The 16120-nt window shown below is 44.4% G+C and overlaps 1 protein-coding gene across 4 annotated transcripts in view; it reads right to left on the bottom strand.

Annotated features, from left to right (window-relative positions):
- The window catches only part of ripor1 (RHO family interacting cell polarization regulator 1), a 50262-nt gene that overhangs the window by 19776 nt on the left and 14366 nt on the right, over nt 1–16120 (bottom strand). For 3 of the 4 annotated variants that reach the window (XM_041222173.1, XM_041222171.1, XM_041222172.1), the window contains exons 2-9: nt 10960–11083; nt 7883–8035; nt 6271–6349; nt 5689–5712; nt 5397–5450; nt 3130–3282; nt 1953–2016; nt 799–842 (exon numbers count right to left, since the gene is read on the bottom strand). In XM_041222173.1, the coding sequence (XP_041078107.1) occupies nt 799–842; nt 1953–2016; nt 3130–3282; nt 5397–5450; nt 5689–5712; nt 6271–6349; nt 7883–8035; nt 10960–11057 (669 nt within the window). In that variant the 5' untranslated portion in view covers nt 11058–11083. Of the gene's footprint in view, nt 1–798; nt 843–1952; nt 2017–3129; nt 3283–5396; nt 5451–5688; nt 5713–6270; nt 6350–7882; nt 8036–10959; nt 11084–15081; nt 15164–16120 lie in introns of those variants that run through there. The other variant, XM_041222174.1, reaches the window with a different exon arrangement.

Genomic DNA, 16120 nt, shown 5'->3' with positions numbered 1-16120 from the left:
AGATGCCAGTTAAAAAAACACTCCAAAAGTTACAAAGTACAAAGAGGACAGTGGCACTGGGGTTAATAACAATCAATCAAAACCCTCGGAGGACAGTGCATGCTCGAAGCTGCTTCTTTCCTGATGACTCCCTCATTGCAGCGCGATTCGTTGTTTGTTTGGGCCGCTCTGTTTCAAGCTGACCTTGGTTGCAGAATTGCCGAGGATGACAATCCCTCACTGATTAACTGTGAATGAACTGGGTTGGATGGCAGTTTATTAATATTAGCTGGCTGTCTCAATGAGGAACCACAGCCTCTCTGACAGACACCAGAGCCAAGGGGATTATTCCCGATCAGGTTCAGTTTAAAGCTGTGTCCTGACAGCTATTTGATTGTATCTGAGAGCACTTGGATCACAAGCACTGGAGGACATTACTAGAATACCTGCCTGCGCTGGCAGAAGAATCGCATTCACTATCGAGCACGACTCACTTCCAATCGGTCTGAAAGCTGCCTCTTGTGATCAAACACAGCTATCACATTTTAAGATAAAGATTGGTTTGGATACCATTCAATGAGGCTGGATAGCAGACCTTGAAGGCTAGCCAGGCTAAACATACTGTCGTCTAAGACTTGGTGCTTTGGCTCCTCTGAACATCAGCTGTGTGTTTCCAAAGCCAGTGAGCGAGTATTAAACCCATGATTGTTAATAGGCTGTGATAGACTAGTGGTGGAACACATTTTGTTTTTCAAGATCCCAGTAATAACCAGTAAGCCCCTGCAGCTGTAGCACATGATCAGCGATTGAACTTCTCACCTCATACTGGTCCCCAGCACACAGCCTCGCAAAACCTGCCAGTCCTGCAACAGAAAGAAAAGGGAAGTCAGCAGATCAACATCAACACAACAAACACTAAAAATAGCAAAGCTTGAAACAGATGCAACTCTGAACACTCTGACTGTATCAAAGTCACCATGCATCAAATCTCTAAACGACTGGGGGTGGGGTGGGGGGTGTGTGTGTGCGTGTGTGTGTGTGCTGTGAAGAGCTGGAAACTCTGAGGCGATACGCGTTGTTTGGGTTTGTTGGCCAAACCCTGTGAACACAAATAAACTCTTCGTTTGCTAACTCACTCTCTCCCTGTCTGCCTGCCCTGATAAGCCCAGTCCTCAGAACCTGTTCGGGGGACATCCTGTTTTGAGTCGGATAACACATTGAAGCCCTGTGCTCCTGTGCTGTGTTCCTGTCCCTTTTGCTTTGGAAATACTTTTTTTTAATGCTGCCTGACAGATGTTTCCCTTGTCTTTCCGCTTTCCACATTAAAGAACTGGAGGCTACTGCTGTGGTGCCCACAAAGACACCAAATTATGGTGTGCCACCCTCCCAGCCCTCCCAAAATAGCCTAGAGTGTATATTAAAATCAAACGTATAGGCGATCCTGCAACTGTCTAACAATCAATTTCCATTAATGGCTACACAAATGTTTATGTATGTCTTCTGGAAAGAAGCCATTCCTATTGCATAGCAGTTTCACCCATTCACACAACTGATTACAAGCTCAGGCATGTCTCAAACTCATTGCAAAACCAGGGCTGGATCAAACTGCTATGCATTTGGAGTCTGGTATCCATCCCTGTATGACTTAGCTTGTTCAAATCCTTTATAAGCAGTTTATAACTGTAACATGAAATTAGTTTTAGTTTCCTAATGCTCCAGTTGGCAGGATTATATAAGCTTCTAAGTTTAATACTTCACAGCCACAGATAAAATGGGCAGGCTTGCTCAGTCTTGTGCCATTGGTCCCCAGAGTGAATTCATTGCCATTCGCACGCTTTCAGTATCTCAGAGGTAACTATTGGTTCACAGCACACCACTTGGGCACTGTCTCTGCGTCTGGACCTCTGAATTCCCCTAGGCTTTCTAACATTACTGCAGTAGTCTTATTTCCATCCACGTTTATCTTTGCTTACCTTTCATCTTCACCTGGAACTCTCCCAGCTGGTTCTCCAGCTCACTCTCCAGCATGCACATATTCTAAAACAAAAAAGGACATATTTACCACTAATTTGCAATGAAACATGAATAAAAGTGACAATACGGGATGGTGCAGCATTTCTTAACTAAAGTTTACCACTGAAAATAAATGTGCTTTGTCACTTTGCAGTTAAACATGCATTTACTGTGCTTCGTGCTGCATATTAACCATGCTTTACCACTCTGCTCTGTGATTTCCCTAAACCTTCACTATGGTATATGAGTCATTCTCTGTATCCAAAGAGTGAACGATATGTCTGTCCAACCTGACATGCAAACAGATGTTTATTAAGAGAATGACTTATAATCATCTGCTACAGTTTGGATTAAAATAGGCCCTGAACTGTGAGAAAACGAAGCAGAGATTGTAGTATAGTAAATAAATGATATGAATTCTTTCACTTTTAATATTCCTTCTGGTTACAGATGCGTCTCTTTCACAATTAAACAGATAGCCTTCTAGTTTAAAATCACACTTTCAAAATATGTTCCTTGGGGGTAACCTTACTTCTCTGACCTTGAAATAAAGAGAATGGCCAGAGAAAATGTTGAGACTGTTTGTGTGTGTGTGAAATTGGACAGACTTTTTAGTACCCCTGTAGAAGAGAATGACCCATATGCTGTAAGCTTTCATAAGAGTTTATTTACCAGTACAGCATATATGGTACAGCCAGCCACAAGGTCACCCTGAGGTGTTCTAGCCATGCTGTGGTACAAACTGTTTCCTGGAGATAGAGAGTGGCTCAGCTGACCCGCCCACCCCATTCACATTAAACATACTGCTGCTTTACAGAACAGTAGAGCTGGATCACAGGCAGCCAAAACCCAACTAAATGGTAGGAGTCTGCAGCCTTGTTGTACAGCGTTACCAAATACACATCAGGAGCACATTAGAGCACAGACCGATTATTCAGAGACGCAGTCAGCTGTGTCTTCAATGGTTTCATACAGGTCCCAATCAACACCACTGACCCCTCCCCTGGGTGTCATCGCCTGCTTGCTGCTCAGTCCCTATAATCCGTACAACTCTAGAACACATGATTGAAATCTCCTGCCCGGCGGGTGCTGTGGAACGTGCAGTGGGTGGGTGTTTGGTGGCTGGATGGGAATTACCTCAGTGTACTCCTTGTAGCCCTTGTTGGCCTCTGCCAGGCTCTCTCGTGCCTCTCTGCTGCCAGGCGAGCCCGCGGTGTAAGCCTTCACCATCTTATTGGCTCCATCCCGCAGTCTCCGGTGCATGCAGTAAGCCTCGTAAAGCTCGTCAATCTGAAACAGCACAGAGCGGAGGGGTCAGTCACAAGGGACAGTGGGCTGTGTCGGAAATAGCACAGAGTGGAGGGGTGGGGTCAGTCACAAGGGAAACAGCACAGAGCAGATGGGTCAGTCACAAGGGACAGTGGACTGTGTCTGATCACTTGCATGAAGAACCCAGGGCCAGATTCTCAAAGCCATTTACTCCAGATCGTCATTAGCACAATTTTTTTCTGAATGGAAAATTAAGGGCAAGTTTTACTTGGGGTGTTTTATAAGGGTTACAAAGTTGAAAACCAAGAGCAAGTTTAACTTGGGCTTTTTTTAACTCAGAACAGTTGTGGTCTTTTCCCCCCTTGGATATTTTCTAAAATATGATACAATTACATCACAACACACTTGGATCCCTCCACAGTATTTCCTTAACTGTATCCACTATTAATCCTTCATGAACTGCATAGTAATTGTGGATCCAATACCCAATATTGTTTCGACCCCCTTTTCCTTTTGTCTATCGCATCAGAAAGGGTGCCTAAATAACCAGGGAGGATCTTTTCCCGTACAAGCCTATAAAAGCAAACTCCCTGCTCATAAACCTGCAATATGAATCCCTGCGTCTCTCTGATGAATTCAGAAGTCTCTATACAGCCACTCATGCGGGAAGCCTTATCATCTTTTCCCATCTCGGCAGCTGCTTCCTTCCCCAGCATCTCACTTTTTTAATAACCCGTTTGGAGAGAAAGCTGAAGGAGCCTTGCTTAAATGGTTTGCTTAAATGGTTCAGCATGTTGCCTGCTGCAATAACCCTACTTAGGGGGTTTCATTACTTCTGTCACATACCCTGAACCCACTTGAGAGGCATACAGAACACAGAGAGTATGGGCACTCTATTAGGAATGGATCTGCACTCTCGTCCCGGTGAACAGTTCCAGTTGATATGTCTTGCTCACCACCTGTATTTATTCTTGTGTTATTGTGCATATAGACTGACGCCTTACAGATGCCACAGTCCTCTGCAGCTATTGTCTTCCCCTATCAGTCCCCAGTCGCTCCCAGCCTCATGAAGGCCCCTAGTACCAGTCCTTCAACTTCCTGTATCACGCCTCTTCCAAACTCTGCTACATGTTTGTTTTTTTACTCATTTTCTGGACGAATAAAGCGAATTTTGTAGTATGTAGTGTTGTTTGTATTCAAGCAGTAAAGTGTTAAACCAATAAGCTGACAGCCCTCAAAAAAAGAGAAAAAGTGAATCAGTGCAACTTAAAACTTTATGTTTTACTGCAAAAAAACCACCAAAAAAACCCTGCTTGATTCCTTTACTTCTCCAATTAGCTCAATGCGCATCGGGTTGTTATTACTGGTGTACTTCAGTCAGTGAGTACTAAATCCTGCTGGCTGATGGACAGGCTGATTCCACACAGAGAACCTACAATACTGGGCTTTCCACAGCTGAATCAGCAGCCACTCGCTTCTCTTGTGAAACGTCAATGAAATCACCACACAGGCAGTAATGAAAACAGCTTTGGCTATTGAGTAGAAAAAAACCTGTCAGCTGTACCAAACCCACACAGAGTTGGGAGTGTATTCAATTTCCCCACCTGCCTAATATTAAGAAACAGTATTATTCATGAGCAGTTTTTTTCTTTAAACCAATCACAGCAGGTGAGGATCATTCTAAGAGTGTGTGAAGGTTCCACTCGGAACACTGAGCCTTATCCTTCTAAATAGCAGATGCTTCTGGGTCCAGCTTGCCTGTGCTGCAGAATTCCTGCCTGCAAAGCTTCATAACAGGGTCTGCAAGTAATAAACGCTGCCACGTGTGCTCGCTGCAATTACTCTGGCGCTAGGAAGGAACGGCGCTCAGTGAGTCTCTGACCTTGCAGTGACCTTCACCAACGTAAACACACCGAGGAGGTGATCAGACCACAACAGTGGGAGCCAGCTGACCTAAAATGGATCCCAATGGGATGGAAATGAAATACTAATTGATTTATTTAGTTATTTTAAATCAGGGATCTTGATCTTTTAATCACACTGTGCCTTGATTCTGCGGGTTGCTTAGCTTGTGCAGTGCTTACCAGTTTGCACCTTGCAAATGAAAGTCACAGGAATCGCGACGGTTTCCTTACCTTGCTCAGGTGAAACTCCAGCCGTCGCATGAACCTCTCAATGGCTTTCACTTGCTGTTGAAATAAAGAAAGGCTCAGCTGCAACACTAGCAATGAGAAGAGTTTAAGAAACTCACTCAAGACCACTGACTGAACCCCAACACATGGGCGGTAAAATGAAAAAACAGATCGATTCATACTAAATAAAGAGAGACATTCAACACAGACTAAACAAACAGCACTTAAATACAAGGCTACTCAACACAAAAAATAATAATGCTGTAACATCAAAGAAGGAAAAACGTGTACTCACCTTGTCCAATTCATACAGGAAGCCCTACAATGGCAAAGAGCACAGGGTTACGACATTGAAATCACAAATGAAATGATTAGGTTAATTATCACCCCCTCTGTTCTTCAACCACACATTTTTCATGCTTGTATCTTTTTTTATGTGCCGATTTAATCTTTGTCTCCATAAATGTATCTTAGCTTGCATTGAGCTTGCTAGAGGACTCATAAATGCTTCGTCAGCGTTTTATGATTCAAAGGCATTCCTGGCAGTCTTTGATAGGTTGACCAGATTTCCAAAGCGCAGAACCGGGACACATTCAACATAGTTTTAAAACTCCAGTAGACAATGTTTTGTTCAAGAATGCTTCTTATTTGAATACAGTAATTTTATCACCAATTTCTGGCCACATTTAACTACATGTTATAACCATACAGTAAGTATTGCAAATTTCCATACTTTTAATTGAAGAGAAACAAAATGCCCAAATGCAATATTGCAACATAACTTCAAACCACTGTGAATTATAGCAAGAGAGTATTTAAAAGATTTTTGAAGGACCAGTACCTCTAACCTTTAACCTTTAGCTCAGGTGTCACTCACCAGTCTGGAGTTCCTCTTGGACTCTCTCATCTGTCGGGTCAGATTGTCCAGCTCAAGCTGATGGACCTGCAGGTACGCTCTGCGGGAGGAAACACAATGACATCTCTTTCTCTCCAACACCAGTCTGAATTCCTGGCAAGTGCCACACAAGATTTTGAGACCGTTCCCATAGCAACGCTGCATGCAAGGGCCATGCTGTTACTGTAGCAACATTGCAACCAACCAGCAAGTTTGCATTTGGCCATGCATGTACTGCACCACTGCCAATTACCACTGTCCTCCGCAACACACATGCACAAGCAAAGGCATTGGGTGAAACTGAGCAACTTGGAATACTTGAAGCAATCTGCATTTGTGGATATTTTCCACATAGTTGAATAAAAGCACCTCTAATATATGCAATGACTTTTTAATGTACTTTTTAAAACCCTAAAAGGAGTGTCAACCACAGCGATATCCTTCTAATCTTTAAAAAGGAGACTCGTGGGTTAGTGCACAGAGAAAGTGCATAACCCATCAGTAATTGTTTAAAAAGACGCCCAAAGTGAGGAGAAGGGAAGTGAGGGAGGAGCTCTCAGCACTTTATTTTATAACATGGCAACGGCAGAGCACAGAAAGAGTGGTCAGCAAAGCAGCTTTCAAAACCCATTGCTTTGAATTTAAGCCCCAGTACAGCATCGTCTGGGCTGACATGTGCCATACTCACTACTGACCTCACAGACTAATATTTTAGTAAATATTAACACATTTCAGAACTTCCAGATTCAACTTTTTCAAACCAAACATGCCGCCCCAGGGAGGCCCATTGCCTAGATAGCTGTGTGTAGTGTTGCATTGAGGAGCGATCTGTGTGTAGTGTTGCATTGAGGAGCTAGCTGTGTGTAGTGTTGCACTGAGGAGCGATCTGTGTGTAGTGTTGCATTGAGGAGCGAGCTGTGTGTAGTGTTGCATTGAGGAGAGAGCTGTGTGTAGTGTTGCATTGAGGAGCGAGCTGTGTGTAGTGTTGCATTGCTGTGTGTAGTGTTGCATTGAGGAGCGAGCTGTGTGTAGTGTTGCATTGAGGAGAGAGCTGTGTGTAGTGTTGCATTGAGGAGCGAGCTGTGTGAGCTGTGTGTAGTGTTGCATTGAGGAGCGAGCTGTGTGTAGTGTTGCATTGAGGAGCGAGCTGTGTGTAGTGTTGCATTGAGGAGCGAGCTGTGTGTAGTGTTTGAGGAGCGATCTGTGTGTAGTGTTGCACTGAGGAGCGATCTGTGTGTAGTGTTGCACTGAGGAGCGATCTGTGTGTAGTGTTGCATTGAGGAGCGAGCTGTGTGTAGTGTTGCATTGAGGAGCGAGCTGTGTGTAGTGTTGCATTGATCTGTGTGTAGTGTTGCATTGAGGAGCGATCTGTGTGTAGTGTGTTGCATCTGTGTGTAGTGTTGCAGAGGAGCTGTGTGTAGTGTTGCATTGAGGAGCGAGCTGTGTGTAGTGTTGCATTGAGGAGCGAGCTGTGTGTAGTGTTGCATTGAGGAGCGAGCTGTGTGTAGTGTTGCATTGAGGAGCGAGCTGTGTGTAGTGTTGCATTGAGGAGCCAGCTAGGCTGTGGTCTTGGATTCAGGAAGCGATCCCTTACTGCAGGCCTCTCTTGAGCGCTTCGTAGACCTCGTCCAGCCGCTCCGGCTGCGGCACCTTGGGTGGCAGGGACTTGTGGGAGAGAGTGAACATCCTGCTGGCCCTGGAGGGAGACTTCCTGGAGTTGGTCGGGGTGCTGAACACGGCCCGATTCCTGCACAGTAGCAACCGCAAACAAACAAAAAACACAGGGTTAGTCCTCTGATGGTGGCCCTGATCTGATCTATCTATTGCACCTTTAAAGAAGAGATCTAATGTGAATCATGTTGGAACTTGTAACCTGCCTAATTAGTCCCCATTTATAATAATAAAAAGGAGAGGTTACAGTTTACATCCAAGCCAGCAGTCCTCGATCAATTGTAAAGACCCTTCTGTATTCTCCTGCACTCGACTGAAACAGTTCAGTAAGTATTCCACAACAAATGAGCATGCACAGAAACAAAAGATTGTACATAAACACCCCTTCCTAATGAAATAGCATTGGTTAGGGTTACATCTCCATCATCACTGTAGGAAATCTCCCTCCCAGTGGCCTTTCCCATTTTAAAACATTTCTGTGTACCACGGTGCTTCATCAGGGCTAACGATGCCAGATGACTGATAACCTCCCAGCACAAAAACATGTTTTCAATAAGCCACAGCAAGCTCTTTAAAATCTGGAGCAATTACAGCGCTCCGAAGTAACTTCCTACTTGTATTTACTTTGTTAGCCGGCTCAGGTTCATTTTATAACCCTGCCATTTATTTTACTCTACATTCTATTTATGCCTTTTTAAAAGAATGTTAAACGCATTGGATAAGCGCCACTGATTGACAGTCATGCATGCACAAGCGTGTGTGCATAATGACACTATATGTTACCCAGGTTGACTCACACTCAGCATTCAGTGACCCTCGATATTTCAAAGTCTCCTACAGATCTGTGAAGCGTGACACTGAGGTCCCAAACGGTGTGCTGAGGTCAAGAGAAACCTCTTACAGGCTGGCCTAATGAAGTGTCGGTCAATCGGTCAGCAGGTCCATAAGAAATGCTGTGTATTGAGGACAGGGTTTTTCTGCTCGCTCAAGTCAGCAGGAGACAGCAATCTGTGGGCAATGTGCTTTTCAGCTCTTACAATCAGACACACTACAGGGAACTGAACTCCAAGGCTGTGTCGCAATTAAATCTTCACACGCCAGTCCTAATAGACCCAATGTTAGAAGTATTGACAGAAATGGCTGTGCCACTATCTTGATGTCTGTGGCTGGGCAGAAGCCTTGATGCTTGAAATAGTATGTGTGTGCGTGTGTGTGTGTGTGAGTGTGAGTGTGTGCATGTGCATGTGCGTGTGCGTGTGTGTGTGTGTGTGTGTGTGTGAGTGAGTGTGAGTGTGAGTGTGAGTGCGTGCGTGTGCGTGTGTGGGGGGGGGGGGACGACGACTCACAGGCTAACGCCCAGCCTTCATGTGATTTATTCTTTTGTTTGAACATTTTAATTTGGCCCTCGTGCCAGTTTATTTTGTTCCTGTTTTGTGTTTGTTCTGTTTATAAGAGTGCGCACCAGTGCTTAAACTGCAGCGTTCGGCTCTGCCGGCAAGAGCTGAGGGCGTGACGGTCCCCTGTCACAGCGTCGTTCTGGCATCCTGCTTTTGTTTGTGTGGACTGCGCGAGCCGGGAACTCGAGCAGTCAGGTTTGTTTGTTTCTGATTTTTACATGAGATGCAGATTCCTGGAAATCACGAGATCCTTCGCCCCTCACAATGGCAGCCCCAGCGAGGGTTCTGTCCAGCAGCCTGGGCTCTCCAGTCCAGTCAAACAAACAGCACTTTGTGGAGACAAGCAAGCGCATTGAGGGGGTGTGCAGGGAAGTAGGATTGAACTTCTAGAAGTATTTCATTGAATTACTTAATCACAGCACAAATAATATAATCGCTCCCCCTCTCCCCTCCCTGTGTAATATTGTAAAACACAAATATGTGGCATTAATATCATACACATATTGCCAATCCTGCGACATAAATGAGGGAACGTCCTTGATCTGGGCATTTTACTCTTTACTGCAAAACAGAAACATTCCTTATTTAAAGTTATTTACAGCATTTTTTTCACCACTGGAAAGCCCTTTTGTATGAATACATGGTTGCTATTCACACACAACGTCCAACATGAATGCATTCCAGACTTAAAAAGCTTTGTGAACAGGGACAATTTCTTTCTTTTCTTTTTTTAATTGCTGTAACCAGGTTTCAAAGACATGGAGTCCTATGCACTGTGCCATCCTGACGGGGTGTGTGGGAGCAGACAGACCAGCCTTTATCCCCCTACGCTGGTTCCCATGCCACTCAGCAGTGTAGAGGGTCTCAGTGGGAGTCAGTATGCAGAGCCCGTCTCCTCTACAGCATGAGAGATGGGATCCGATAGCAGAGTCTAATCCCTGTGTTTGTTTTTCCCCCAAAACCAAACAGGATTAACCTAGCCTGGCAGCCAGCGAGTCTACAGCAGAGAACTCGTACAAGAGACAACGGCAGCCAAAGTGAGCCCACAAGCACCCAGAACAACGCTTTCTGAACAGAACACTGTGCCGCTACGTTACAGGTCTGTGCTGAAGCTCTTAGGTCACTAATCCCCTGTGAGTGTTTAATGAATAAACCTGACAGTGCCACCGCAGAGAGATGGGAAAATGACTCCCATTGCATAGCACTTTGATTGCAGATTTCCATATATGCTGTCTGATTTTAACACACAGGTGGGTAACAACTACCTGGAATGGCAAAAACAAATACCCATGGTAATTATACCTTATAATTGATTGATTGCAGTTTAATTACGCATTTACTTTTTTATACGATCATTACTCTTGCATTTTCAAATTAAAGTTACGTACCGTGTTTGCTGGCTTTTTTGGAAGAGGTAGAGTAAACATGTTAATGTTTTGGAGTTGTTTATGTAATTGTACTTCTAATCGTAATTACTGCAGCATAATTGTAACTAATTGAACAAAATGACATTGTAATTGTAACTGCAATGCCAGCAAACACTTGTGCTGCAACAGTGATTATAATAGCTGTAGTAATTGCCCCGGTCGGGCGCTCCCCTGACCTGTAGTGCTTGTCTGATGAGTTCACTCCACCGAACGACTGGCTCCTATTGATGGAGGACGAGGTGATCCGGCGCGATGGCCGAATGGACAGAGACATGGTGGACACTGCCCTGGAGGGATGCCCTGGGGACAGAGAGGACCAGGAGGTCAGCAACAGCAACAACAATAATAATACAAGCAAATCTTAGACCACCCTGGTCTGGGAAACTGTGCAAGAGCTTGATTTAAGTTGAAAACGTTTCTATTTAGCAATGCTTTCAATTTGTATCTTTTAATTAAGCGTGGCACGGCATTGTCAGGTAGAATACTCCCATGTAAGGACTTTACCAGCTTCAGCCAAAGGCAGTGAAACTCTCAGACACCCGCTGAGAGGCCCTCAGACTGCAAGGAACCCTCTCCCAACTCGTGAACTTCCTGCCTTACAAGAGTCATCTCTGTGCTGCTTCTACATTTAAACAATGGCTTGACCCAATCCTCCCCTGTACACCAGACACAGAGAGACCTCTCCCTAAACACAATCTCTGTGTCCTAAACTACAGCACGAACACCGAAGTAAAGAAGGATTTCATTCTAATGCAAACGTTATTGAATTAAATAAAATGAAAATGGTTTTAAACAAAATACAGACAGGCGTCTAGTTAAGGAAAGGAAATAAATGATGACAGTAAGAACTATTCATTGATTATTATGCATTAATAATGACACAGCGAACCTCTTGTATTGGTTACATTCCTTAAATCAGCCAGTAAACTCTGTGTGTGTCGATGCCTGGTGAATAAACAGCTGCAATGAAAATGAGACAGAATGAACTTTCCTTCAATAACACTGGAACTTACTCCTACAAGATCACCAAACCTGTCATTAAAATATTATCCACGGTAACAAGGCATTTCCAGCGTGACTGCAAAATGAGTCGTAAATGTATATGAAGTGTTGGTTCAGCTTCACTGTATCATATATTAAATTGCTTTGAATATTAGAATGCTCTCAGGGATTCCACTATAGTAATGGTGGAGTACTGACTGTTAGTTTTGTGGGTTTGTTCTTTTTTTTTTTTTTTTTTTTTTTTTTTTTAAAGGGGCATTCATTCAGTGCTAGTTGTGATGGTGAACTGAACCTGCGAGCAAGACCATTCTAACTGAATTCACTCAGACCCCAGGCTTCAGAGGACCAGGTATAGGCTACAGGGTCTCAGCAAGGGCATTTCCACTGGGCCACCATCACCCAGCTATTTCTCCTCAGCCTGACGCACACCGAGGTGCTTCGTTGGAGGGCCAGGCTGTTTGCCACCTTGCCAGTCCTCTCTCTGGGAAGCTCCGAGCTTCGTCACTCTCCCTGCGTGTACCATCCAGGTAGAGCGAGCGAGAGAGAGAGAGAGAGAGAGCACACGCTTCATATTACAGTACATAAAAAGAAAGAATGTATTTTTCATGGCAGGCAAAGATAGCGAGATGTGCAGCACCAGCAGTCTATTAGGTCTGGCGTGTGCAGAGTTAAGGGTGACACAGCCAGCGCGGACAGCATCTGGAAATGTTTACAGCGGGTTCATTTAAACTGTCCTGGATGGAGAGCAGGGGAAAGTGAACGCAGCCAGGTGGCTGGCAGGAGCGAGCCCCCTCTGAGGACGACAGGGGATCCCTGAGAGAAAGCCAGCTGGCACAATCACCCTTCATTAATCACACTTCACACTTCATTTCCTTCCAAAACGTACAACATCTTTGAAAGGGATTCAAGAAGAAGAAAAACCATAGCTGTTTGTGAAACATACATTAGGACTCAAGTCATTGTATTTTATATCTTGCTCTTAATTGTACTGTAATTCTTGATATGTATTTTTTGTATACACCTGTAAGTCACCCTGGGTAAGGGCATCTGCTATGAAATAAATAATGATAACACAGTACCCATTACAACCAATAGCTGGTATATAAGCAGCATACACTTACACAGTAATAGTAATAGTGTGGGTGTGGGCATGTAAGGTTGGCAGGGATGGGGTTAAATCTGTCCCTGCCAGCACTCACAGGTGTGGCCATTCTCCAATTAGGTAAGTGAGTGCTAAATGGGGTGTGGCCAAGTGTGTAAGGAGAGAAAATCCTTTGTTTGGGGAGTGGTGTAGAGAGAAGCCAGTGAAGGCGTTGCCAGCCTGGCCTGTGTAGGTTTTGACTCTATAGACCTGATTATTGTGTTTTTTATTTTGGCCCTCGTGCCCTGTTTATTTGCACGTGTTTTGTTCTTTGTTTATTAAAAGTGTGCACGCTTGCTTGAACTGCAGCTTTCCAAACTCCGACTCTCCTTTCCGACACTATCCTGGGTGTGTTTTTCCTTTCTGAAGAAATGGCACCAATGATGATTTGGTGCAAACAGCTAAGATAATCTATTATTTACAAGCCTTGCCAAGCACAGTACCAACACGGATGAGAACTCTGACCCTGGCTGCTAGACTTCTGTCGATTCTAAACAGTGTTTTATTTTTTTATTACTTAAAAAAAAAAAATTATAAATACTGTCTATCTTGTCCTTTCCCACGGAGTAACTTCCAGATTCCCCAATAATTGTGATCGTCCTACTCCCTCTCACTCTCCCACTCGGACTGCAGGCGCACTGGTTCCAGTACATTCCCAGCCCTGCAGCGTGGCTTCCAGAAGGGTTACTGCAGGGTAGGGCTTTCACAGCAGAGTCTGCTGACTAAACTGCCTGCGAGCAGCAGAGATATGGTGCTAGCACGGAGTGCTGCTTGACACACATTTTAGAATGTTACCTTAGCAGAGTTGCAAATTTCAGCTCTAAAAATCCTTCCTGAAAAATGTTGTTATAACATGAAACACAGCTGGGGCAAATGGAAAGAGTTTACACGTTTGTTTTGCTTTCTAAAGCTAGAACTACTGCTGAGCTGATGGAGGTATTTAACCACCAGCTGCTGCAGGCAGCAGACAGAGCATGTATGATTCATCTGAGACGAAGCCGACAGAAGGCTAAGCCATAGAGAAAGCTATATATAGATTATAGTATAAAAGACAGTGCCATCTTAAAAGTTTCAGGTAAGCAGTGTGGCTTTGCTTTAGATGATGTGCACAGGGGGTCAAGCAGAGGTGTGTGTTTGAAGAATAGCAACACTGCAAACTCCTTCGTCAAGAGACCCCGTTCTCCCTGCTGCAGCAATGGAGCTGCAGATACAGGCTCATTCTACACCCCAGGGGATTTCTTTTTTAAAATGTGTGTTTTTTTTTAATGTCACATCACATCAAAGCTTGAAGGTAAACAGCGAGCACTGCTTTATTTAAAGACCACATAGCGACAGGTAAATAGCTGCGTTGTTTTGTTATTTTCATTGTCGTCCGCAGAACTTCAAATCAAGTGTGACACTAAATGCTTAAGAACTTAGACCAAGCAACACAAATTAAGACGGTGTGCTTCAGCATGGGAGAGCGACGCATACTGTTAAACACGTGGCCTGCATGGTATGGATTACAGGCTGTGTAAAGTTATGCTTCCCCACGTCTAGCAAATGTAAATATTTATATAACTGGGTACCGTACACAGCCTCATAGAAAATGCAGCAAATATCCCACTGGAGATCAGTTTTGTTTTACTGGTTTTAAAACAAGTACAGGCACCCTCAAGATGGTCCTTACAGTTTCACCTCTCAATGGATACTGTGGATGATTTATTTCAAGATACATTTTCTTTGTTTTTTCTGGCGCTTCTATAAAATACACTTTGGCTGATCTACCCTACATAACAGGCCTATGGCAACAACTCGATCTGAAGAGCAGCTTCTGAACTCAAAGTCAAAGCACATTAACAAACACACAATTGAGAACCACTCGATGATTGCAGACATAGTAAAAAGGTAAGGGGGCACCTTTTTCATATATTATCAATGCTCAGTCCTGGAATGTGGATTCTACCCTGCCCTGTGAGCAGCACTGCCTGCACCACAATGCCATGCTCTCAAACAGCAGAGATTGCCACAATTACAACAGGTTAGCAACCAGCGGCCATGGGAGCAGAGCGCATCATTCCAGGCTTGTGTTAACTGAAAACCAGTGACTTCAGCAAATCACCATCTCAACTTAGGTGATAAAGTGCACGCTTTTTTAAACATTTCCAAAACCTACCTTTTTATTTTCCAGAAAGAACCGGACAGACACCACCAAGTTTCAAATGTACAGATCCTTTTGGAGTCTAACCCGGAAAGCAGGTGCTTCAACTGCCTTCATAAGTACCCTGTCAAGTTGCTCAATAGCTCGTCCAACTGCAGCACACGGGAGATAGATTTATTCAAGTATTACTCCAGTTTCTCCCACCGAGGAAATACCCGGTAGCCACCTACAGCATTCTCCCTACCACACAAGAGTACCTCTGTAGTCCACCCAGAGCTAAAAATAATTCAGCAGCAATGAACTATATGTAATTTTCTGTTGCTAGTCAAGGTTGTATAATGCATCCAAAGCTGGCTGGCTTATCTTTAGCACAACAACCAGCAACACTACGGCCCTGCTCCATCAGCCAAGCTGACTCCCTGCTCATACATTCCAGGCATCTCGGAGATAGTCAGAGGCTGGTAGTGAAGCTTTCACTGCATCAGAGAATCACTCTTTCCAAACCTGCATTCAGGGGCTGCTGTGTGTGTGTGTGTGTGTGTCACGCTGCTGTCAGCATGGTTAGGCAGGCTGCCCTGGATGAAAGCCAGTGCAATCAAAAGCCAAAAGACAACACGCCAGCTCTAGCTGTGCTGATCCTGGTATTAGAACTTCTAGTCTCTGCGTTGCCCCTTGACTTCCCGTCTGCTTCAGCACAGTCAACCCTGTTCTATCAGCATTCGGGTTTAAAGACCAGGTGCTTTACAGAGTTCCAGAGGTGTGAAGTGGCAGCAGTTTAAACAAGGAAAGGGAACGGCGAGGGGAGAGGGAGTGGAAGTACCTCAACTTGCATGAAACAAAGACACTAATGCAGCTCTTCAGCTCATTAACTTTGTTCACAATCAGCAGAATGTCTCATGTTTGCTCATTTGAAGGGAGCCCATGTACCAAGGAGCCAAACCCATGCTGTCTCAACATGCTGCCGGGTTGGCATGTTGCACGTGATTCAATACACCTTGCAACAGAAATGAAACAAACGATTAGTTCCCAGAAGTGCAAGAGAGGGTCCGGGATG

Source organism: Polyodon spathula, chromosome 21 (genome assembly GCF_017654505.1).
Source record: "Polyodon spathula isolate WHYD16114869_AA chromosome 21, ASM1765450v1, whole genome shotgun sequence".
Classification (NCBI taxonomy): Eukaryota; Metazoa; Chordata; class Actinopteri; order Acipenseriformes; family Polyodontidae; genus Polyodon; species Polyodon spathula.
This window is presented reverse-complemented; position numbering and strand designations above follow the sequence as displayed.